Consider the following 25,349-nt stretch of genomic DNA (forward strand, 5'->3'; position numbering starts at 1 on the left):
GAAGACAGCTTGCCTCTGATAGCTAAGAGCCTCTTAGTCACTCTCCTCTGCCGCTAACTAGCTCTGTGACTTTGCACAAGTCATTTCTCCATCTCCGAGTCTCAGTTTCATCATCTGTAAAATAAGGACAACCATCTCTGTGGCCCCTATAACCATCTAGGACTGTTGTGAGAAAAGCATTCTACTCTATGCTATCAAACAGACTTAGCTCTTTTCAGCAATGCAAGGATTTAAGACATCTCCAAAAGACTCATGATAGAAAATACTATCCACATCCAGAGAAGAACTATGGAGTTTGAATGCAGATCTAAGCATACTATTTGCTTTTTTTTTCTTTCTCATGGTTTTTCCTTTTTGTTTTGATTCTTCTTCCACAAAATGTGGAAATACGTGTAATATGATTATACGTGTATAGCCTATATCAGATTACAAGACATCTTGGAGAGGGAGAAAAGGGGGAAAATTTAGAACTCAAAATCTTATAAAAGTGAACACTGAAAACTAAAAATAAATAATTTTTTTAAAATGCAGGAATAGGGGGCAGCTAGGTGGCACAGTGGATAGAACACCAACCCTGGAGCCAGGAGGACCTGAGTTCAAATGTGGCCTCAGACACATAACGCTAGCTGGGCGTCACTTAACCCCAATTGTCTCACCAAAAAAAAAAAAAGTACAGGAATTATCTCTGTTCTAGAAAGCAGTGGGTGCTGTAGACAGGAGCAGGGATAATCCTCGAGGTTCTATCACCTCCAGCTGGAGAGACTCCATAAAAATTCAATCTCTACTCATCAAATGACCTTCAGATTGCCAGGTACCCTGGATAATAGACACATGTACTCTCAGTCATTAACAGCTCTATCCCCAAAGTGAAAAGAGAGCACGGTCTAGTGGGAAGAACATTAGTTTGGAGTGGACCTGGATTCAAATCCTGCCTCTGACACTTAATCCCTCGGGGACCCTGGACCAATCACTTAATGTGCCTGGGGTTTCTCAGGTCCCTGACAGCTCTAAAGCTATGATCCTCTGTCCAGTTTATTAATTTACAGACTGAGTTTGCTTAACGAAGATCAGTTTCCCAGAGGCAGATGCTTACCTCGAGTCGCCTAAAGTCAAGTAGAAGGCGAGCCCACCAGGTGCTAGGACCAGCAGAGAGGCCTGGCTTATCTCTGTCACTCCCTTCTGACAGCTTTTTAGCTGGAATACCAGAGAGCTGGATGGGAGGGACCCCAAGAGTGCCGTGAGCTGGGACCCCAAAGCACGAGTATTCTCCAGAGGCTGGCCATCCTCTAACCTCTTGCTGAAGCCCTCCAGGAATGGTGAACCTAATACTTCTCATGAGGCACTCAATTCTACCTTGGAGCAGGGCAGAAACGATCTTTTGTCCTCTCGGATCCATTATTGACACCTGGGTATACTTCAATGTCTCCTACCAGGTCTATTTGCCCCAAGAGAGAAGGGACAGATGAATTTCCCAAGGAAGCCATTCTCAGCAAAAGCAAGAGGACCCAGGAGCACCAGACTGCCCCAGAGAGGCCGGCTGGGGCTCCCAAGAAGGAAGACATAGTAGCTGGGAGGGCTGAGGGGAATGACCTAGGAGAGCTATTGGCCTGACCCTGCCATCTGTCCCTTTACGTTTAGGAGCTGTAAGGCTGGTGGAGGGCCTGCTCTGGGAACAGATAAAGTCAAGCAGGAGGATAGGTAGATGGTCAGGCCTGGGGTCTATGGGAGGAGGAGGAGGGGAGCTAGGCCCCCACACCGGGATCCTGCAGGGGAAACCCCCTGCTCACTACATAGAGCAAGACAGGGAAAGAATAGGAAAAGAGCAAGCTTTTCCTACTTACTACTAGTAGTAACTTGCTAGCAGTAAGCTACTTACTAGCCTACTTGGCAGACTAGTAAGGGAGGGAGGTAGCTGACATACACACAGACAGAAGACCTAAACAGACTGAGAGCAGACCAGAGTCTGGACGAGGCACACATGGAGAGGATGGAGGGGCCGGGGAGAGTGGAGGAGCTCACTTGCAACCACGTTCCTGGCTGTGGCAATCAAAGTTATCATAAAGGCAGGCAGGCGTGTTACAGGCCGGGTCACAGTGGCTGTTGTTGAAGAGGCGCCAACACTGAAGGGCCTGGCACTGGTGCCAGGGATCATCCACGCTGAGCGAGCAGTCACCCCCATCCCACTGGCAGGCAGGGGAGTTACACTCCCGGTCACAGTATTTGTCACCCCGCTTGTCCCGGCAGCTGGCTCTGGGACATTGTGGCTCTTCAGGGGGTGGCAGCAAGGGTGGCAGGGCCCCGTGAACCCGGCCCTCACAGTGGCTACCTTCCCAGCCTGGGGGGCACAGGCATCGGAAGAAAGGGGCCTGGGCTAGGACCCGGCAGGTGCCCCCATGTCGGCAGGGGGTGCCCAAACAGCTGGTGTTAGTACGGAGGTGGCAGGAGGCTCCAGCCAGACCTGGGGGACAGGTACAGCGGGGGCCCAGAGCTGTCAGCTGGCACAAACCCCCATTAGCACAGGGCAAGTCCCGGCAGGACCTGGCCACTCGCTCACAGCTGGTGCCCCAGAACGGCTGTGGGAAAATACATAGCAGAGATCAAAGACGGGGCCCCTCATCTTTGGTCTTCCCCAGAAGACCCCACCCCCACCCTCAGCTGCTACTTCTAGAATCCCAGAATCCCCTGCCTCCCCAGGACATGCCCGTTCCACTTACCGGAGGGCAATGGCAGGTATAGGCCAGGACATTGTTGGGGTTTGGCTGGCACTGACCCCCATGCTGACAAGGCTGAGACTCACAGGGAGACACTGCAGTCTGGCATCGACGGCCTGAGGAAGGAAAGCAAACGGACTTTACCAGCCAGCCTCCTCTCTTCCTAACCCATTCAGGAGACACGGGCACTGAGGCTAGAGGAAAGGGGCAGGGGAGGAAGGAGCACGTACCCAAAGGGGGATAATGGTGGCAACACCTTTATCCTCTTTCAAACCCTTCTCTCCTCTGACCTCTTGCCCAGAAGCCCACCCCCACTCCTATGCCCTTCACTACCCCACACATAGGCCCCCATCCCAACCATACTGCTGGCCATGAATGTCCCGTCGCCTGGCTCTATCCGGGGGTCCCCATCTCCCCAGCCCAGTCTCAGGCCCCCTAACTGTGATCTTGGCTGACGCCCTGACTCAAGCACAGGCCTCACCGGTATAGCCAGGGTGACAGAGGCAATGGAAGCCCCCAAAGGCATCCTGCAGGCAGTCTCGGGTATGAGGGGCGTGGCAGGCCCCAGGGCTACACTCATTGAGGTCCCCCTCACAGTGGGCTCCCGTGTAGCCAGGGGGGCAGGTGCACCGGTAACCTCCCACCTGGTCCACACACGTCCCGTTATGTAGGCACTGGGGGCCCTGCTCCCCACTGGAGGTTACTGCACAGTCATCCTCATTGATCTCACAGAGTACTCCTGGAGGGAGAGTAGGAGGGGCAAGGTCAGATACCGGAGCTGCACCCACTGGTGACAGCCCACTGCACGGCCCAGCCCCAACCTCCTGGCCTTACCCAGCGTTCCAGGGGGGCAGGAACAGAGGTAACGGCCCACGAGGTCAATGCAGGAGCCCCCGTGCTGACAAGGCTGAGACTCACACTCATTCACCTCGGCCTCACAGTTGTTTCCTTCATACCCAATGGGACACTGTGGGACACACACAAGACATAATCAACACACTTCTGACAGATGGCCCTTTCCAGTGCCACCTTCCAACTGCCCACAGCCCTCCCTCTCCCTCCTTCCTCTCCTTCCTGACTGAACCCAGACGCTCCTCACCTCACACACATAGCCCCCTACGTAGCTGCGACAGGTACCGCCATGCTGGCAGGGCTGGGCACTGCAGTAATCTACCTCCTGTTCACAATAGCTGCCCGTATGACTAGCTGGGCACAAGCAGTGATGGGTGCTGCCTGAGTCCACACAGCGACCCCCAGCCTGGCAAAGCTGCTGCAGCCTCACCCCTATGCAGGAAATCCAGGAGTCAGTCACGTTCACCTTGGGTGTGCAACCTCCCTCTGACCCTTGTCCAACCCCACCCCCCACTCCTCTACCCATTTCCTGGATAGGCTTCACCTTTCTTAGCTGCAGCTGCCCTGCAGGAAAGGCTAGGGACATCACAGAAGTGGCCACTCCAGCCAGGAGGACAATGGCAGGAGAAGGTGGGTCCTGTCTGGGTACAACGGCCTCTGTTCTGACAAGGTGCCCTGCTGCACCAATCCACCAGCATCTGGAGGAAAAGGGCAGCTCCTTCAGGCTTTGGGCTCCTCCTCCTGAGAGCAGAAACAGGGCCCCCTTCCCTCCCAATCCCAGCCCTTCTCTTCCTTTCCATCCTTCCCCTCCCACCCTGGCCACTCCCCAGCTCTGACCTGGCACTGGGCACCAGTATAGCCGGGGAGGCAGGTGCAGCGGTAGCCCCGGTGATCATCTGCACAGGTGCCCCCGTGTTGACAGGGCCTTGAGTGGCAGGCACCCACTTCTCTCTGGCAGTGGGGGCCAGTGAAACCTGGCCGGCACAGGCAAGTGAAGGAGTTCACCCCATCAACACAGGTGCCACCATTGAAGCAAGAGCTGGAAAAAGGGGAGGGGGAGTGTTAGTGGCCCCATGGCCTCTGCCTCCAATGTCACAGCATCAAAGAATTGAGTGGAGCCTCAAAGAATTGAGAGTGGAGCCTTTCTTAATATCATCTAGTGCACCCCCTCATTTCACAGATGAGGAAACTGAGGCCCCCAGAGGTCCAGCGCCACAGAGCCCGTAAGCAGCAGGGCCAGGATTCAAGCCCGGTTCTCCATATTCCCAAGCCTAGCACTCTTTCCCTTAAATCATGACAACTCCCCAACCCTATTGGTGCCCCCGGTTCACCTTTCACTGCAGTCAGGAAGATCACGCTCACAGTGGAGGCCCCCATAGCCAGCAGGGCAGGCACAGGTGAAGGATGCCACATGGTCAGAGCAGGTGCCTGGGCCACACGGACTGCTCTGACATTCATCGATGTCCAGGGAACATTGGGGACCCGTGAAACCCGGGAGACAGGAACAGGAGAAAGAGCCCACGCCATCTCGACAAGAGCCACCATTCAAACAGGGGTCTGGGGGGATGAGTGGTACAGGGCTCATAGGATGGGGCCACCGGGCCTGTAGGGGTCTCCCCCAGACTGCCCAGGACCCTATCTATCACTGAGGAGAAAGGTTCCCAGCATCCCAGGTTCAGGTCCTAGCTCTGATACTAAGTAACTACATGACCCTGGACAAGTTATTCAGCCACCCTGAGGCTGCTTCCTCATCTGTGAACGGAAAAAGAATGCTTCCTCCTTACCGGGAGCACCCTGTACAGTGGGCAAAGAGCTTAATAAACTTTGCTGTTCCCTTGTCCCCACTCCCACCTGAAGCTCCATTCCTGCCCCAGCTTCCACTAGAGCTTCCACTAGCTTCCACCTACTCTAAAGATCCATCTGACCCATAGCCACTCATTCATTTACATGACTGTTCCCCATTAGAGTGTAAGCTCCTTGAGGACAGGTACTCCTTTTTGCTTTTTTACCCCAATCCCTTAGTATAGTGCCTGGGTGCCTGAGAAAACCCTGATAAAGGCCTGTTAGTTGACTAATCCCATAGAAAAGTGATGATTCATTGTGATTTTGTTCAAAGGCAGCCAGTGGCCCAGTGGATAGAGCATCGGCACTGGAGTCAGGAAGACCCAAGTTCAAATCCAGCGTCAGATAACTAGCTATGTGATCCTAGGGAAGTCACGTGACATCTCTTTGCCTCAGCTTCCTTATCTGTAAAATGGGAGTGATAACAGCACCTACCTCCCAGTGCTGTGGTGAAGATGAAATGAGATAATAATTGCAAAGCACTTAGAACAGTAACTAGCATTTGGTAAGTGCAATTTAAATGTTAATTTAGTTAATTAGTTTGTTGGGAGAGATGCAGGAATAGCCCCTCAGAACAGAAAACAAAGCAGGGTTTGAAGCAAGCCCTCAAACATAAGACACGCACTCTCTCAGGGACCCTTTCTCTCCCCATCACCCATTCTGACTACAGCTAGAGGACACGTGTACACGTGTGTATGCATGTGTGAGTGAGTATGTGAGTGTATGTATGACACCACCAACTTTCTTGAAGAAAGGCCCCTAAGGTCCTGGCCACGGCTGACAAAGGGCTTTGACAAGATCCAGAACAGGCTGAGGACTTCCCCTGTGCAAAAGCCTGACCCTAACCCTGCAGCGGCCCTGATTCTTTGGACATGCTGCTTGTCCTCAGAGGTGTCTAGACCCTCAGCATCTGCCTGGCGGCACAGGGGGCCTTTATAAAGGGGAGATGTGTGAGCCTGACTCCTGATTTAGGTTTCCCTAAATAGTTCCCCCTCGTCATCTCCCTCTCACCCTTGCCCCTAGCACTTACTGGGGTCACAGTCATCAATGTCCTTCTCACAGGTGGTCCCACTATAGCCCGGATCACAGGTGCAGCTGAAGCCCCCATGAAAGTTGATACAGAAACCATGGGGGCCACAGGGCCTAGCTCCTTCACACTCATCGATATCCTGCTCGCAGTGTGGGCCTGGAGGACAGAAAGGCACACAAGGACAGACAGGACCCAGTAAGCTGCCTGGATGAACAGAAGGGGATGGGAAGCAATGAGGTACTGGGGGCGAAAGGGGGAAGGGAAGCCAGTAAAGGCTTTGGGGGTGAGAAGAGCCTGGGAAGGATCTGGGAGACAAAGGAAGATGAGAGGAACTTAGGAGATATGACGAGAGGAACTCAGGGGCATGTGGGCCGGAAGGGGATCAGTGAGGGTCTGGGGGAATGGAGGGGCGCCACATGTCCAGCGAGGGTAGTAAGGGCAAAGGGGGAAGGGAAGAGAGTCCCAGTGAGGGCCCGAGGAGCCCAGGGGAATAAGGACAGCAAGGGTTTAGAGACAGACCCTGGAGGCCACCGGGGCAGGTGCAGCGGAAGCCATTGACATAGTCAGTACAGGTGCCTCCGGCCTGGCAGGGACTCGATTCACACTCGTTGTAGTTCTGGTCACAAGCGGGGCCGGTCCAGCCCGGCTCACACTCACAGCGGTGCCTGGAAAAGGGGACAGGAGGGAGAAGCAGTGAGTGGGCTGGCAGGAGTGAAAGGGACCGCTGGGTGGGGGGAGCCTGGGAAGTCCAGAAACGGAAGAGGAAAGGAGCTAGGGGACAGACGAGGGGGACTGGAGAGGAGAGAAGAGAAGAAAGGGAGGAGAGCAGGTGGAGCTCATGGTGGTGGAAGGGGCAAGGAACCGAGGGAAGAGAAGGGAGACTTAGGGGGTGGGAACATCACAGGATCACACAATTAGAGGCGGGAGGAAGCTTGAGGGACATCAAATCAGTCTCATTATTTTACAGATAAGGACACGAAGACCCAGAAAAGTGAGTGACTTACCCAAGGTCACACAAATAGGAAAGAATTAAGGGGGAAGAGAGAAAGGGAAAACAATTGATGGGGTGAGGGGGGCACAGAGCTCACCCACTCGGGTCATCATGGCAGGTGCCATGGCTGCAGGGGTTGCTGGCACAGGGGTGGCGCTGAGCATGGCACAGAGGGGGCAGAAAGCCAGGTGGGCAGAGACAGTGAAAGCCGTTTTCCCCATCCACACAGGAACCACCTTCCCCACAAGGGTTGGACGAGCACTCATTGATCTCCACGTTGCAGAGTGGCCCTGGAAGGAGAACAGGAATGGAACTTTTCTGCTCTCCACTCCCCAAGCAGACAAGCCCACATGCTATCCCTTCCTCCGCCCAGGTCCCAGCACCCCCAACCTGTGAAGCCCGGCTGGCAGATACAGTCGTAACGGTTGATCCCATCCTGGCAAACCCCATAGTCGCAGGGGTTGCTGGCACAGTCATCATGGTTTATTTCACAATTCACCCCTGGACGCAGAGAAGAAGCGACAGGCAGTTCAGGCCTACTGCCCCCTCCCCAGTCTCCTCCTTTCTCTGTCGTCCCTGCCTTTTAACATCCCTCCAAGGCGCTCCCTCCCTCTTCCCCCAGCCTTCTGCAGAGTCCCACCTGAGGTGCCAGGGGGGCAGTAACACAGGTACTTATTGACAAGGTCAAGGCACTTGGCGCCATGTTGACAAGGCTGGCTGTGGCACTCGTCCAGCTGGCTTTCACAACGGCTGCCCGTGTAGCCAGGGGCACAGGCACAGGAGAAGCTGGCGATGCCATCCACACAGCTTCCATGGTGGCAGGGGTCTGGGGAACAGTCATCCACATTGTTCTCACACAGTGGGCCCTCGAAGCCTGTAGCAGGGACCAGAGAAAGAAGAGGAGGCCTTCATCTCCTCTCCGAGCACCAACCTCCATTTCAAACCCTACCACCAGGCACCACTGGAGGCCCAGGGCTGGCCCAACACTCACCCTCGGCACAACGACACTCATATCCGTCGGGCTGGTCCACACACTTGGCACCATTGTGGCATGGCGTGCTGGCACACTCATCCACATCCAGCTGGCACATCATACCGCTGAAGCCTGGGCAAGGACAGGGGCCAGGTGAGGAGCAGACACACAGCCAGCAACCCAGGCCCTTCAAACAACCTCACCAGGGCCTCCTCCAAACCATTTTCTTGCCCCACTGCAGTCTCCTCACCTGAGGGGCAAGTGCAGCTGAAGCCGTTCACGCGGTCACGGCACTGTCCACCATTCACACAAGGGCTGCTCTGACATTCGTCAATGTCCACCTCACAAAAGGTACCTGTGAATCCTGAGAAACCCCCCCCCCCACCATCACAGGGTTTTTGTGAGCCCACTGTCCTCCAGACTAGCCCAGTCCCATGAGCCCCAACCTGGCCTCTCCCTCCCTGAATCACTCATCCTCCCACCAGACCCCAAAATACAGAGGCAGAGCAGAGAAAGCCAGGGTAGAACACCACAGCCCAGCTGGGCATGCCTTCCCCATGAGCCCAGGGCTACCCACTCACCAAGGAGTCCAGGAGAAGACCTGCTGAAGAGTACTGATCATCTCTACCATAGCTCATGTTTCCAAAGTAGGACGTGAACTCTTACCCTTTGCCCACAACTCCTTGGGTCCCCCGGCTCCAACCTTACAGTCCAAGCCTCAGCCTCACGTCCCCTGGGCTCTCCCCCCGCCACCCTGTCCTAGATCTGAACCCAGCTCCTACCTGCCATGCAGATGCAGGTGAACTGTCCGATTCTGTCAAGGCAGGTGGCCTGATTGTGGCAGGGGCCAGAGAGGCACTCATTTATATCTGTCTCACACCGTGGGCCTGTGTACCCACGCCCACATTGGCACTGGAAGGAACCTTGAGTGTTCACACATTTCCCAAAGTGCTCACATGGGTTGGCACCTACAACAGTGAGGACTGGTGAGTACCAACATGTGTATGGCCATAGTCCCTCCTGATTCTTGGCCCCCAGGCTCCATTCTGTGGCCTTACCAATGGAGCATTCATCCACATCCTGGTCACAGGCCCCTCCTGTGAAGCCTGGAGGGCAAGTACAGATGGCACGCCCATTCACGGGGTTGGTGTCACAGATGGCATCTTCGTGGCATGGGTTACTGACACAGGCATCATCCAGATGGCACAGGAGCCCTGTGGGTGGCAAGCAGCAAGGGTCAAGGTGCCTAGTGAGAGCAATCTGCTCTGACCCCACCCCAGAACCTTGTCAGAAAGGAAAGGAGCTGCACCCGGGGCCAAATAGAGAGTCAAAAGGACTCAAGGAAGGGGGAACCCAAGGAACAGCACCAAGAGAAAGAGAGCCCAGAGGAGCCTCGTGGGTAGGGAGAAGGGGTGGGAAAAAAGGAGTTCCTGCAGTTGAAGACAGGCCTCACCAGTCTTGCCCATAGGACAGGCACAGTAGAAGGAAGCCACCCGATCGTGGCACGTGGCTCCATGGAAGCAGACAGCCGTGGCACAGTCATCAATGTTCTCGCTACAGCTCTCACCCGTCCAGCCATTGACACAGACACAGCTATGCCCTCCATGGGTGTTGAAGCAGGTGCCCCCATTGTGGCAGGCGTTTGGCTGCAGTGCGCATTCATCTACATCTTCTGTGCAAAACTGGCCTGAAGGGAGGCAGGGAGGGCTGTGGGGCCAGACACACTCCAGGCTGCCCGTGCACACTGCCCACTGGACCTAGAAACTAGCAATTTTGGCATCCCCAGCAAGGATGCTAAAGTAAGGATGCCTGGGACAAGTAGCATGAAATACTCTCTTGGAGAGGCCAGTGGGAGGAGGCATGATTTGGGGAAAAGTTCACCTATAATGGTACCTGCCAGTTGCTACTTACCTCCATTTCACTAATTATTCTTGTGAGCTAGATGCTAACTAAACACAGTTGTTTCAAGGCTACAGAGAGGCTGCAAGTACTAACTTCACCCCCAGAGACAAAGCCCAGATTGCCCCACTCTAGTTATGGCTGTATCACCTAACATGCACCCTGACAGATCTGACACTTATCTTCCTCCCTGCCCCTGAGCTGGGCCCAGCCTAGGGCTCAAAGGAGAGCCATGATGAAGGGACACAGGCCCCGAGTCCACCCCAGCTTTGGAGCATGGCCTAGGCCAATTCCCCACCTGTCCATTCCGGGGGGCACTGGCAGTTGTATGTGTTGACACCATCTACACAAGTAGCTCCATTCAGGCAGCGGTGCCTTGGACAGTCATCCACGTTCACCTCACAGTCATGCCCTTCGAAGCCTGGCGTAGCATAGGAAGGAGAGAGAGAAGAGAGGTCTCATGGTCAACCCTGGCTGGGGGCAAGTGATTCCACCTCCTGGCCTGAAGAAATCACACACCGAAGTCCAATAGGAAGAGAGGTCTTGGCTCTGACCACAATTGCTTCCTTCCTCGCATAAGGCAGCTTCCTGCCCATTTCCTGATTCCAGCCACCCTGGAGGCCATGGCAGGGAAGCCTAGGCTGAGACCAGCAGTAATCATGTGAGCCTGCTGTCCTTCCCTCCCTTCCCTCCTTGGGAAGTTAGCAGCTCACCAGGCAGGCAGGCGCAGTCATAAGTGAACTCCCCAGTCTGGTGGCAGGTGCCCCCATTACGGCACTGGGAGGGGGCGCACGGGGCCGAAGGACTCTCACACAGGGGCCCAGCATAGCCCGCCGGGCACTGACAGCGGAAAGAGCCAGGGACATTGATGCAAGTGCCCCCATGTTGGCACACGGTGCCCATCCGGCACTCATCCACATCACTGCGGCAAGTGCGGCCTTGGTAGCCAGGTGGACAGGTGCAATTGTAACGATTGTGGTTGCTGGAGCAGCGACCCCCATTGGCACAGGGGTTATTGGCACAAGGATCAATTAGGGAGCAGTCCTGTCCTGCAGGGGAAGGAAAGAGAGAGAAAGGTGGGCCTGGACCCAGGGGATCCAGCCTGGGTAGGAGACAGACCCTCATCCCAGCTGCAGCCCCTTACCTCGGAATCCCCGGGGACAGATGCAGGAGTACTGGACAGTGCCCTGATGCAGGGAGCTCTTACATGTGCCCCCATTGGTACAAGGACCATGGTGGCATGGGTCTGCAAACTGGCACCAATCCCCCATCAGCCCTGGATGGCACCTGAAGGGCAGAGAAATACCCAGGATGAGTAGGCGCAAGGGCAGATGGTCTCCTCACCAGGACCAGACAAATCCCCAAACTCATCAGTATGGGAGTCTGGGAGGGAGGGGAATTAGGGGAAAGAATGAAGGGGGAGAGTGAGGGGAGAGGGGCTCTGGGATGCCACTCCCACAGTCTTTCTGTATCCTTACTGTCACTGTGAGGAAAGGCCCTCAGAGTCTCTGCTCTCACCACATATAAAGCAGATGAACAATTAGTTTAGAACTCTTTTTTTTTTGTCTTTTTTGCTAGGCAATGGGGTTAAGTGACTTGCCCAGGGTCACACCGCTAGTAAGTGTCAAGTGTCTGAGGCCACATTTGAACTCAGGTCCTCCTGATTTCAGGGCCAGTGTTCTATCCATTGCGCCACCTACCTGCCCCAGTTTAGAATTCTCCTAAGCCTCTCCAGCTTCTACAAAGCACTTTCCTTCTAAGAGCCCCCATGAGGCAGGCAGTATGCATATCTAACTACCCTCCCCATTTTGCAGAAGAGGAAACTGAGGCTTGGGATTTGTTTTTTGCCCAAGGTCACACTGATTAGAAGACGACTGAACACAAACAATCCAGTCCAATCCAACATTTATTAAGCACAACTAGGGAACCGAATACACACCACCTCAGATCTTAAGGAATTTAAAGTTATTGGGAGGATACAAATGAACAAGTTAAGTAAATACAAGACAACTGGAAGAGGAGAAAGTAGAGGGGGTACTAACGAGGAGGGGAGAGGCTTGTCTTCTGACCCCAAGGCCTGGTGAGAACTGAAGATAGGCAACAACGATACCCCGGGGTTTGCATGAGCTGAGGAGCAGAAAGTCTCCCCATGGTATACTAAGGAAGCCAAGCTTTCTGCATACAGTAATCACTAAATATACATTTATTAAATCGAATTCAGTTGGAGGGGAGCAGAGGGGGGCCTGCAGCTGGATGGCTGATTACTAATGAGAAGAGGGCTAAGCTGAAGCCAGACACTGGGAGAGGCGCTCAGCGTGGATCAAAAGTAACTGAAAGCAGACCTCGGGAAAGGGCTGGGGCAGGGAGAGGTGAGGAGGTGGGGTGAGGAGGGGCCCCGAGAAGGGCTCAGCTCCAGCGTCCCCAACTTGACCCTAGGGGTAAGGGGAGCAGCCCGGACATGTGCAGTGAGCGAAGCTTCCTTCCCTGGGGGAAAGGGGGGAAAGGCATGGCAGGGACGCCTGGGTCCCTTCTCTCCCCCCACTCCCTCCGTTTGAGTCAGGTCCCTCGGGGGCTGTGCCTGTGACTCTCAGCACAGCACTGTGGGAATGGGGAAGGGCTCCAGCCCCAGGACCCAGGCCTACCCAGGAGGGTGGGGGTGGGGAACAGAACTGACAGACTCATTGCCCCTCCTTCCACGGCCCCAGGTCCTTTCTCACGCTCCTTTCCCCTTCCCGGCCCAGCCCAGCCCAGCCCAGAGCCTTTCCAACCAACCGGTTTAGCTGGTTTCAACCCAAACTCCGAGCCTGGCCCCGCCCAGCCTAGACATGTCCTCCTCTCCCCCCACTTCCACTGTTCCTCCGCAGTGAATTGAAAGGTTTAAAGTTGGAGAAGCCCTTTCGAAGACCACTACCCAGCTCCTTCTCCATTTTACAGATGACTACACTGAGACCCAGAAAGGCAGAGTAATTTTACCCAGAGGCATAAAGAAAATTCAAACCCAGGTCTTCTGATTCCCAGTATATATATTTTTTCTAGTCACCTTCCTTGCAGCCCTAATAACTCCTGGGGCAGGGAGTGGGAAGGGGGCAGAGTTGGAGGAGGGGAGCAGAGTTGGAGTTTGCTGGACTAGGGAAGGGATGAGGAACCTGCGGCCTCGAGGCCACATGTGGCCCTCTAGGTCCTCAAGTGCGGCCCTTTGACTGAATCCAGCCTTGAGGTCACAGAAGTTTGAATTCAGTCAAAGGGCCACACTTGAGGACCTAAAGGGCCACATGTGGCCTCGAGGCCGCAGGTTCCCCACCCCTGGGCTAGAGCCTGGGAAGCAGGGGAAAGTACAGCGCTGGTGGAAGGTGGTGCCTGATCCCAGGGAATCCAGGCCAGGTGCCGGAATTCCCGGTGATTCACCTGTTCTGGGGGCGGGGCTCATCCACCTGTCCCACACATTCCGAAGCACACTTCAAGGTAGGGGGCAGAACCAGGGGTGGTTTCCAAAGCACGCATGTGCAGTTTCCTAGACCTGCTTCCCACCCCACTTCAAGCTACCTGGGGCCCAGGTGGGAGGCTTGTCTTTTCCCCAGGCCACCCCTCATAGTGATGACCTCACTCAGCCTCCCTCCCAAGCCATCCAGGGTGTGCCTGTGCATGGCAGGGGAGCACCCGTGCCCCAACCTCTTCTCATACTAGCCATGGCCTTGTCCAGCCCTTTCCCAATGCCTAGCTTAGATATCCTCCCTATCCTGGGGATGGGTGGCTGAGACACTATGCAATGTTCCACTCAAGCATCATCTCTACAGAAGACTTCTCCCGACCCCTTCAGCTCCCAGTGTCTCCCCCCCCCAAAAAAAATCTTGTACTTATATTTCTGTTTTGTATTCAAAGTGGATTAGTGGATGGAGCTCAGAAGGCCTACCTCAGAACCAGGAAAACTTAGGTCTGAGGCCCCCCTCTGACACATACCAGCTGTCTTTATAAAAAAGTATGTATGTACACATACATGCATACATATATGTGTGGGAGGTGGGGGTATATACAATTATATTTGTACATGCTGGTTTCCCCGTTTGAATGTCAGTTCCTTAGGAATGGGAATTATTTTATTCATTGTATCTGCATCCCAGGTACCTACCAGGTCTTGACATATAGCAGGCACTTAATACACATTAATTCTGGACTTAAATCCAGAATTTAAAAAATTAAACCTGGACCATGTGGGGCCCTTATTAGTAGAAGTTCCTCATCTGGGGTCCCTTATCTCTGTTTTTTGTACTTGTGAGGTAACTTAGCATAGCAGGCAGAGTGATGGATTCAGAGTCAAAAAGACCCAAGTTCAAATCAGGCTTCAACTCATTCAGTGTAACCCTACTAAGCAAAGTCATTTGATTTCCTCATCTGTAAAACAGAGCTAATAAGAGCATCTAGCTGGTGGGGCTGTTGTTAGGATCAGATGAAAGAACACATATAAAGTATATAGATGATAGTTATGATATTGTTATTGCTTCCCCTGATAGAATGTGAGCTCCTCGAGGGCAGGGATTGTTTCCAGACTTCGGATCCACAGTGCTTAGCATACTGCCTGGCACATAGTAAGCCATTTTAAAATATTTGCTGATGGATCAATTGATTAAAGGCCCAGACTCTCACTGTCGGTTGGGGGTGGGATGTTCATTTATTAGGCGTGGACAAGATATCCTCTAATCTCCCTTGTAGCTCTGAAAGTCCGTTATTTCTGGGAACAGGCCTTCAAGCCCACATGGGCCAGTCCATGACCTTGGGCAAATCAACTTGTTTTTCCAAGCCTAGATGTTCTCCAGGTTCTAAATCCTGCAATTCTCTAAGTGCATCCCCCAGACAGATCCCTGAAAGGGGCAAGCTGGCCCAGGTAGAAACCACCCTCCCTGGGGTCAGATCTTGGGATCCCTCTCCTTCTCCTCTCCTTGACCCCCCACAAAAAAACTCAGAGCCATTCCTGGGGAGAAAGTACAAACAGTGGGGAAACCACAATGCTGTGATAGGGGTCAGGGGTAAAGAACTGGCCCTCCAAAGAGAACACACACAGGAGGTACAGGAGGAGGTCAGAGAGAGGTCGCTCAGGGGCCAAGCAGAATGTGATGAGGTTCAGAGTACCAGGCCTCTTCTCCCCATCACTGTCCAAGTGCTGGCCAGGGCTGTGGAGCCTAGGGGTAGCCTATATCACAAAGCACTAGATTTGGGTTCAAATACTGGTTTTTTGCCACTTGGGACCTTGGGCCAAAAACTGAACCTCTCTGACCTTGTTTCTTCATCGAATGAAGAAGCTGGACTAGAGGTGGTCTCCAAATTCCTGTTCAGCATCAAATTGTAGACTCCCATGAACACTTTCCTCTAATTCTGGATCATACTGCCCGGCCTTCCCTCCTCCCTTCTTTATTCTAAGAAGTGGTTGGGGGAGTCAGCCTGGGAAGAATTAATTTAGCTACTCCCTAGGGCCCTTCCAGGACTTCCTCTCTATTTCCTTCAAGTCCCCAAGCCCATGAACCTCCCAAGGATGGTGAAGCACCCTCTGGCCCCCAAATCACCCACCCACCCCAACTCACAAACAGGCAGCTTCCCCATTGGACAGCAGCGCACATCGGCCTCCATTCTCACAGGGGCTCCCTCCGTCCAGGCACTGGGAGGCTGTGGGGAGAAGAGAAAAGGACAGTCTATCAGTCTATTCTGAGAAAGCCACCAGAGGGAAACTGGGCAGAGATACATTCCTCTCCATCCACACCCACCCCACTTCCAAATAGGGATGGCCCCAGGTCCCAAACATCCTGCCCTTCTCATCCATGCTCTTGGAACCTAGACTTTCCTGGGCTTGCCTCCTATCCACTACCCCCTTGAGCCAACAGCTGCAGGCTGGGGCTGCTGGGAAGAAGCAGGTTTGGGATCATGGCAGAGGAAGCATCCCCCCCCCCCAAATTTAGGAAGTTCCCACGGCCACTACCCCTACCAGCTGTTTGGGCAGCCTAGGCACCATTGTGCTCTGCAGCTGTTGCTACCACCTGGGGCTCTGTGGTATACCAGATCAGCCTGGGGGCAGGGAGTAGGGGTGATCAGAGGAAACCCCTGGCAGGGGGAGAGGCATATGAAACCAGTGCCAGCCAGATGTGGGAGGCCCCCTGGGGCCACCTAAGCTGCAGGGGAAGAAAATATGGGATGGAGCAGCTAACTAAGGGCTAGGAGTTAAGTTCTAAGGGAGGAAGAAGTCCAGACCTAGGGAGTCAGGACACCTGGCTTGGGGAAAAGGGTGCCGCTATCCTCTGGAGAGGGGAAGATGAGAGCCAGGGTGTTTGTAGAAGCCTGAAAAGAGAGGAGACACTTGGTTCCCACTTCTTTACAGCATTAACACAAGACCTTTCTCCCAGACTGTGCCCGGTCACACCTACATCACTCGTCTCAGGCCAGCCCATGGGTCCTTTAATGATACTTCCAGTGTCTGTCATTGTCATCATCACTCCCATCTCTATACCCACTACATGATCCCTTTCCGGACTACAGCCCAGTGGGATACGCGGTGCTAGATTAGTCTTCCTTCCTAAGAGAAGCTACTCAGAGAGCTTAAGAGACTCGCCCCTGGCCACGCAGCTAGAGTAGGCTGGGATTCAATCTCCGATTTCCCAACCAAGCACTGTGCTGTAGGGTTTCTCAGCCAAGTGTGGACAGAGTAAGCTGACAGTGCCTAGCTAAGTGTAGACATTCTGACCAATGTTCTTATGGGGTGCCCTGTGTGGCATAGCTCAGGGAGACAGGGTAGTGAGTGCTACGGCAAGTGAGAAAGCCCTGAACCCAGTCCTGGATGAGTTTCAGTCTGAGCTCTGCCACTAATTTACTGTGTGTGACCTTGGGCAAGTCAAATGACTTCCCCAGGCTTCAGTTTCTTCATCTGGAAAACAGATAAAATCCCACTTTTCTTTCTCAGGCTGTTTTAAGGGGGGTGAAAGTTGAATTTTCTCGGCCTTCAGGGGGTGGGGTCCTCTGTTTTCGTCATATATGCCCCCTCCTCCATGAGTAGAATTGAGGAAGTTTCCTGTACAGTAAATCCTGGGGGGAGGGGGGGAACGACATCTAAGGGCTTGGCACAGCCTTTCCCAGGCTACTGTGCCAAGAAGATGGGGCAGGGCTGTGCCCTAGAGGAAGGCTCCAAAAAGTGGGGAGGGCAGAACAGAAACCCGGGGATCAGCTCCATAGTGTCTCAAGATCTACAAGTTCCCACAGAAGTGCCAGCCAGGGGCCGAGGCCCTATGCTCTGCCCATTGGTGTAGGCTGGACACCGCGGCAGTAGGGCTCCAGCCCCCTATATTCTCCGGACCTTTGGCAACCCCCCCCTTCCCCGCCTTGCGACTAGTTAAGACCGAGAATGGGCCGCCGCCCCCGCATCTGGGCTGCGGCCCCGCAGCTGCTGCGGACTCCCCTCGTCCTCCTCCCCTTTACCCAGCTAGCCAGCCCGGAGTTGGGGAGGGGGGTGCGTACATTCCGGCATTGTCTGCGAGAAGAAAGGGCTAGGACCCAGGCGAGGGAGCCGAGGGGGAGGGGGTGTCTAGACGGCGAGGCCATTGTCCCTGAAGGGGGGAGGGGAGGGCCCCTCCACCCCCTCCCCTTGAGGGAGGGCGCAAAAGACCCCCGAGCTCAGAGGAGGGAGTTATAGGGATTCCCCCATTCCTGACCCTTCTCTCAAACATTCCCCCACCCCCTGGAGGAGCACATGGGCAGCCTTGGACCCTGCCCCTTCCCAAATCCTTCCCGCACTATATCCAGGGAACCTGGGGGCGGGTGGGGAGGATTCCCCGGGAAAGTGGGAGGGCCAGATTGAAGAGGCTCAGAGCCACCTCTCCCCCATCCCCCGCCGGAATAGGGGAGCGAGGAAGGGGGCCCGGGAGGGAGGAGACCCGAGGAGCTGGGATGGGGGGGGAAGAGAAGGGAGCCGCTCCAGGCTCCGGGCTCCGGCTCTTGCCGCGCTCAGTCCCTTGGAAGAACTTTGCTCCGAGTAAATAGAAAGTGGAGAACTTCTTCTCCCGCAGCCCAGCCGACCCCCTCCCCCGGCCCCTGGCCTCGGCCCCCGCCCCTCCCCCCGCGCCCAGCCTCCCCGGCCCCCAGACCAGCGAGCCCGCCGCCGCCGGCGACCTGGGGCCGGCCCGCATGAAGGGGCCCTTTGTGCCGGGGCCGCGGGGCCCCGCTGCCTCCCCCCGAGGAAGAGGAGGGGGGAGGGGGCGCGGGCGGAGAAGGTCTGGCGGCAGAGCCCGTTCCCAGGCTCCGGGACTGACCGCAGGGCAGCACAGGGCAGGGCAGGGGAGGGGAGGGCAGGGGGCGGCGAAAAGAGGGGGGACGCCCCCGTCTGCCCCCCAGAGTCCCACTCCCCTTCCTCTCCCCCTACTACAGGAGGAGGGAGGGAGTCCCCGGCCCGGGCTGCGTTGGTATGCCCCACAGGGCTTTCGATTACCCCGACCGCGTTCGGCTGCAGTGCCCCCCGCCCCCGCGCCCTCCCCCCCCTTCACCTGCAGCCGCAGCTCCCGAGAAGGCCAGCACAGCAGTGCCCAGCAGGCAGATGCCCAGCAAGCGGACCGCCTGGCCCCGGACCCCGGGCCCCATCCTGGTGCCTCGCCTCCCTTGCCTCGGGCTCCGGGAGCGGGCGGCGCCTTATCCAGCCATGGAAGAGAAGGGGGGAGCCGCGGGCTAAGCCGGAGCAAGTCCCCGGTACCAGCTCCGCGCCTCCAACTTCGCCGAAGTGAGGCCCAGCCCCGCCCCCCCCCCCAAGCCCCAACCCCGAAAGGATCCCTCCTCCTCCTCCTCCTCTCCTCCTCCCTCCTCCCCTCCTCCTCCCCCTCCTCCCCTCCTCCTCTACAGTCCTCTCCTTCTCGGGGGCGGATCCCTCCTCTGATCAGCCCCTACCTCCCCCCCCAGAAGCCACACTCTCTCCCTCCTAACCCGTCTCCTCTTCCCATTCCCTGCTCCTCCTACCTCCTTCCTTCTCCTCTCCCCACCCTCTCATTTCACACACCCCCTCCCTTCTCCACCGCAGCTCACGGTCCTGTTACCCCCATTCCTTAACCAGAGCCCTCCCCTTCAAACCACCCTCTCCGAAGAACAACTAATCTTCTTTAGAGGTCCTGGAACCCAAGATCTCAAGTCCACACACCCCTGATGAGAAGATCTGACCACACTTGTTCCTACTTCCCTGGAAAAAGTCAAGGTCCCCCCAAGCCTGGTGTCATAGGTGCCAGGGACATCTACTGATAATCATATTTCTCCTCTACTGAAAACGCTGCTAATAGTTCTCTATCGCCGGCAAGGCAACAGTTTCTTTCTAGAGACTCTTCCAGTGCTAACATTTTGTGTTCTCTATTCGAGGTTCCACTCAGCTCTGAGATAGAGAGATGAGATAAATAATAATAATAATAATAATAATAATAATAATATAATAATAGCAGCAACGACAAATAAATTATGGAGATGATGGTGATGATGGTGACAGATTCTGGCTGTAGGGCAGGCACTGTGCTAAGCGCTGGGGTAGTGGAGATACAAATACTAGCAAACTACGAGATCCCCATCCTCAGGGAGCTTATTGGGGAAAACACCACAAAAAGGGGAAATGAAAAAGGGGGAGTAGAGGGTACCCTGTGTTAAACGTTCTAAAGATCCTTGCAGTTTTGTCATTCTATGTTGTATGTCCTAAGGGCATTTTCAACCATGTGATCATAAAGTACCTTATTCCTTTAAGGACCAAATCCAAACACCTCAGCCTAGAACCCTTCACAGTTTAGCCTGAAATCTGCTTTTCTATTCCTGTCTCCTGTGATTCCCTCACATGCACCCTATCTACTGGCTCTAGTCAGATGAATAATAATGATAATAATAATAATAAAGGTTAACATATTTCTAACACTTTTTCTCATCATTGTCACCACAACCCTGCTGAAGTAGGTATGGAAACTGAGGCTCAAAGAACCAAGTGACTTACTTGTCCAAGGTCTCCTATACAGTTCATAGTGACTGGGCTCTGTTTTTGGAGAAGGGCAATCAGCATAGTGGAATGAATGCTGATTCTGGAGTCAGAGGTCCTGGATTCAAAGCCTTCCTCTGATGCTTGCTGGACAAGTCATTTAAATGCCCTAGGCCTCAATTGCCTTATCTGTAGACTAGCTAACTTCTGAGGTCATGTCTGGTTCTTTACCATTTGTTATTTCTTCTGACTCCATGCCCAGGACTTTTTTTCTTTTTCCATTGCCAAGGCTAACTTCTTCTCTGTGATCCCCTGCATACACACAGACTATACTTGCTTTCATCTCCATCACTTGGCTCTCCTTGATGACACCCTCCCACCCCCAACCCCCAACTTCCTGGTCCTTTCTCTGCCCATCCCAACTCTACTCATCCTTCAAAGCCCAGCTGAAGGCCCACTGTTTCTAGGAAGCCTTCCCTGACCACACTAGCCCTACAAGAATCCTTCCCTCTTCTGAGCAATTCTAGAACTTAGGTTGGAAGGGAGAAGAACTAGAGGCAGAGAAAAGGGTCACAAGAAGGGTATAAACAAAGTTCTTTGGGGGTTCAGACTGTAAATTCCTTGAAGGCATAGACTGTGTTATATATTCTTCTACTTGTGCCTTTGATGCCAACCGTTCCAGATAATACTTCGGAGACTTTGCTACCTTCCCTCCTGTAGCTACTGATCCATTTCTCTCTCTGTCTCTCTCTGTCTCTCTGTCTCTCTCCTTTTTTTCTCTCGCTTCTCTTCTCTCTCTCTCTTTCTCCTCTCTTTTCTCGTCTCCCTCTCCGTCCCCCTCTCCTGTCCCCCTCCTCTCTCCTCTCCTCTCTTCCCTTCCTCTATCTCTCCTCTCTCTCTCTGTCTCTCTCCTCTCTCTCCTCTCTCTTCTCTTCTCCCTTCTCTCCTCCTCTCTTCCTACCCCCTCTCTCTCACCTCCCTCTCTCCTTTCTCCTCTCATCTCCTCTCCTCTTCCCTTCTCTCTCCCACCTCCTTCTCTCTCTCCCTCCCCTCCCCCTCCCCTTCTGCTAAGTTGGGGTTTTTTAGCTTTTTGATGAAGCAGTAGGGGTTAAGTGACTTGCCCAAGGTCACACAGCTAGTAAGTGTCAAGTGTCTGAGACCGGATTTGAACTCGGGTCCTCCTGACTCCAAGTCCACCAAGTTTTTTAAACAAGTAATCTAAAACCTTTGTCTTCACATCCTTACCACTAACACTCCCTCCTCAATGACTCCCCACTCTGATCTTGCATGTTGGCAGGCAGCAAAGTGGTACAGTAGATAGAGACAGGAAGACCTGTGTCCAATCCTGCCTTAAGTATTAACTACCTGTGTGACCCTAAGCTACTCACTTAACCAGACTCAGTTTCCTCCTCTGTAAAATGGGGATAATAATAGTCATCACCTCCCAGGGCTCTTATGAAGATAAAATGAAATAATATTTATTTGCAAACCTACAGTGCACCGCCTAGCTAGATTCCTGCCAACTTTCTCTCTTTCCCTATTTCTGTTGATGGTACCACCATCCTCCTAGGCACCCCGGCTAAAAAAAGGTCATCTTTGACTCTTTCCCCACCCCAAGGGAGCTTCATCTCTAAGTCCTTTCACAGAAATGCAGAATTTTAGAGTTGGAAAAGTCCCCAGCAGCCCAGCTGACAAACAAAAAGAATTCCCTTTATATGATAGCCAACAAATAGTCTCCCCACCTCTGCCTGAATACCTCCACAAAGGAATGCCTACTCAGGAGCTCTGCAGGCTGTCCCTAGGCTACTCTGGGGTAGCTCTAATTGTTACAACAAAGTTCAACAGCAGTCCTGGCTCTGCCTATTTTCCAAACTGAACCCCCTGCTCTCAGCTCTGCCCTCTGGGGCCCAAAGCTGCTGCTCTCCATGACCCCATTTGGGGTTTTCTTGGCAGAGATACTAGAGTGGTTTGCCATTTCCTTCTCCAGCTCATTTTACAGATGAGGAAACTGAGGCAAACAGGGTGAAGTGACTTGCCCAGGGTAACCCAGCTAGGAAGTGTCTGAGGCCAGGTTTGATCTCAGGAAGATGAGTCTTCCTGACTCCAGTCTCAGTGCTCTGTGCACTGTGGAGCCACCTAAGATCTAGCTTAATCCCTCTTCCACTGGATGGTGCTTTGGATATTTGAAGGCAGTTCTCAGTTCTGAATCTTCTCTTCCCAGGCTTAGACTCAGGAGATGGACTCAAGACCCATCACCATGCCACCATCCTCCTGCTGACCCTCTCCAGCTTCTCAATGATGCCTTTTTGTCACTTCTGCCTTTTTTCTGTTTCTTGCATTTGTCTCCTTTGCCACTCACCCTGCTACCACTAAAGTTCAACTTCTCACCTTTCTCCTGTACTGTTCATTCAACAAATATTGACCAAGCACCTGCAACATGTCCCTGGCAAAACACCGCTCGCACCACGTTAAATGCTGGAGATACATAAACAAAACGGAAGCAATCCCTTGTCCTCAGGGAGTTTACAATATACCTGAATACAAGTAAGTAAACATAACAAGGCTCTCCTCTGCTCTCCCCATCCTTCTTCCTGTACAGGACAGCAGTGTCACCTTCCCAAAGCCCATTTCTAATCCTGCCCCTCCCCTGCTCAAGCACCTTCAAAGGCTGCCTATTGCCTATATATAGGATGTCCAAATTGCTCCACATGGTGTTAAAAAGCCCTCCACAAGCCAGTTCCAACCTCCCTCTTGAATCTTATCTTCCACAACTTCCCTCTCTGAGCTTTCTGTTCCAAGTTATGGGGACTACTAAGCATCTCCCAAACCCATCTGGTGCTTTCTTTCTCTCTTGCCGAACTTTGTTCCTGTCGGACCTTGGTTCAAATCCTGATTCTGATAGGTAGTAAATGTACTACAAGCACCTACAAGGCAAGTCTCAACTTCAGCCTCAGCTTTGTCAACTGTAAATGAGGAGGTTGACTTCAAAGGTCCGTTTCAGCTCAGAATCTATGATACCATATCCCCTGCTCCTCAAATACCTTCCATTTATCAAAACCATCATCACTGGCCATCACCAGTGGTCTTGACTTTTGTACTGCTGCTGGACTTTGATGACTCTGGAGAAGGGAGTGAGACTGATGACTTTATGTAGCTCTGCCTCACCTAAGTCCAATTCATGAGCAAGTCAAGACATCCTTAGTCTTCTTCAAGAGCAAAGGAAAAGTCTAGCTCAAATGCCATTTCCTCCATGAAGCCTTCCCAGATTCCCCTTCCCCACCCAGTGCTGCTCCCTTCTTTCTGATGCCCTGCTCCTGAATTCCTTTTTAATCTTTTTTTTAAGGTAATTGGGGCTAAGTGACTTGCCCAGGGTCACACAGTTAAATATCTGAGGCTGCATTTGAACCCAAGTCCTCCTGCCTCCAGGGCTGGTGCTCTATCCACTGCACCACCTAGCTACCTCCTTCCTGAATTCTTAATGGAGAGTATTTACTCTCCATCCCATTCATTTGGCTCTAAGTCCATCCTGCCTGGCGTCCTAAATGTATGAGGCTGTGCTTTGTCTCCCTTCTCAGACCATCAGCTCTGTGAAGGGAGAGAGGGCGCCTCCAGGGCCGTTGTGTATCATCTCCCTCCATCCCACCCCCTCAGCACAGAGCCAGCCACCATGAGATGCTCAGTAAATAGCTGGAATCAAGTACGTGATCTCATGAGCATGGGCATTCACTTTGCCAGGACACAGTCCAGTCCATCAGCTTTCTTATCCTGTGTGGTGCCCGTGTCCTCCCTGCCATCCGGCACATATGGAAGGAAAGAGCATTTATCAAGCACCTCCTATGTGCCAGGCACTGTGCTAAGTGCTTTACAAACATTATCTCATTTGATCTTTACAACAGTCACGGGAGGTAGATGGCATTATGATCCCCATTTTACAGTTGAGGAAACTGAGGCAGACAGAGGTTAAGTGACAGGGTTACGCAGCTTATGTCGGAGGCCAGATATAGGTCCAGAGTTCCATCCGCTGTGTCACCTAGGGTCTCCCCAACATGCTGGAGCCCTTCTGCCAGGTCTTTCAATATTCTGTAGATACCAGAGGAGCAGTAGCACAATCCACCTGTGTGCCCAGCGTGCCTCCTTTACCCATTGGCATCGTGGGTCACGTCTTCAGCACCGTTGCTTGCAGAGCTCATGCTATGGTCATTGTGCACTTGCCGCCTGTCTCTCCATGGCCCTCCCTAGATTAGTCTTCGAAAGTCTTGGCGTTCCATGATTTGGAGCCAGAGAGAATCACTGGGAGAATTCATATATTTCTTTCTTTGTTTGGTCTGGACTTAGGAGGGAAGTCCCTCCAGTGATACAAATTAGCTCCTGTAGTGTCTGCTATTAGAGAGCTGTCTGAGGGCACAGAGAGGTGAAGAGGTTGCCCAGTTAGCTTGTGCCCAAGGCTGGGCTTGAACCTACATCTCCAACTCTCAGCCCTTCCCCCTCCCTTAGCACTGCTTCTCACTAAAGGAAAAGTGATATCCAAAAGGTGTCCTTTGGAAGCAGTGAGCAGGCACACACCTGGAACAAAAGCAAAACTGCAGGAGTGGCTTTGCATTTATTCCAAAAATTTGTCACAGGGGGTGGAGAGTAGGGGAGGGCAGGAGAGAAAGAGAGAAAGCGTGGAATAGAGGGTAGAGAGCTGGCTTCAAAGACCAGGGTTCAAGCTGAGAATCCCGGGCTGGGCGACCCAGGCCAAAGCCCTTACCTTTCAATGCCCCCAGGCAGCGAACAAGTGAAGATTTGTTTTGATACAGGAAGTTTTCTCTCTGGAACTTCCTTCTGAATGAAATCACAAGCCTAGGCCAAAAAAAGAGAAAAACATTGCACTGATTCCTAATAATTACGGTCATCTGAAGAAGGGAATGAACTTCCCGTCCCTGGAGGTCTTCAAACTCAGGCTGGATGGGCATACTGGTTAGGTGAATGTATGTGTTCCTTTGACCAGTTCAGACAACAGTGAGGGTCCTTCTTTATTTGTATAGACTTTTACTTGTGGCTTCCATCATGTGAGATAAGTCCCCCCCATTTCTCCACCTCCACACTTT

At 53.4% G+C, this 25,349-nt stretch overlaps 1 protein-coding gene across 1 annotated transcript in view; it reads right to left on the reverse strand.

Moving 5' to 3' along the window:
• The window catches only part of NOTCH3 (notch receptor 3), a 34,711-nt gene extending 15,664 nt beyond the window's left edge, over positions 1-19,047 (reverse strand). The window contains exons 1-23 of the mRNA XM_020969332.2: positions 18,812-19,047; positions 15,872-15,953; positions 11,443-11,585; positions 11,012-11,347; positions 10,597-10,719; positions 9,853-10,086; positions 9,458-9,613; positions 9,182-9,367; positions 8,650-8,763; positions 8,418-8,531; positions 8,067-8,300; positions 7,817-7,927; positions 7,524-7,716; positions 6,955-7,100; positions 6,436-6,591; positions 4,895-5,120; positions 4,401-4,602; positions 4,108-4,261; positions 3,811-3,995; positions 3,546-3,678; positions 3,193-3,450; positions 2,715-2,827; positions 2,020-2,573 (exon numbers count right to left, since the gene is read on the reverse strand). Of these exons, the coding sequence (XP_020824991.1) occupies positions 2,020-2,573; positions 2,715-2,827; positions 3,193-3,450; positions 3,546-3,678; positions 3,811-3,995; positions 4,108-4,261; positions 4,401-4,602; positions 4,895-5,120; positions 6,436-6,591; positions 6,955-7,100; positions 7,524-7,716; positions 7,817-7,927; positions 8,067-8,300; positions 8,418-8,531; positions 8,650-8,763; positions 9,182-9,367; positions 9,458-9,613; positions 9,853-10,086; positions 10,597-10,719; positions 11,012-11,347; positions 11,443-11,585; positions 15,872-15,953; positions 18,812-18,905 (4,247 nt within the window). The 5' untranslated portion in view covers positions 18,906-19,047. The remainder of the gene's footprint in view (positions 1-2,019; positions 2,574-2,714; positions 2,828-3,192; positions 3,451-3,545; positions 3,679-3,810; positions 3,996-4,107; positions 4,262-4,400; positions 4,603-4,894; positions 5,121-6,435; positions 6,592-6,954; positions 7,101-7,523; positions 7,717-7,816; positions 7,928-8,066; positions 8,301-8,417; positions 8,532-8,649; positions 8,764-9,181; positions 9,368-9,457; positions 9,614-9,852; positions 10,087-10,596; positions 10,720-11,011; positions 11,348-11,442; positions 11,586-15,871; positions 15,954-18,811) is intronic.
• Between the last annotated feature and the right edge of the window lie 6,302 nt (positions 19,048-25,349).

The sequence above is a fragment of the Phascolarctos cinereus genome, unplaced genomic scaffold (assembly GCF_003287225.1).
Source record: "Phascolarctos cinereus isolate Bilbo 61053 unplaced genomic scaffold, phaCin_HiC Scaffold_4;HRSCAF=312, whole genome shotgun sequence".
In the NCBI taxonomy this organism is placed as follows: domain Eukaryota; kingdom Metazoa; phylum Chordata; class Mammalia; order Diprotodontia; family Phascolarctidae; genus Phascolarctos; species Phascolarctos cinereus.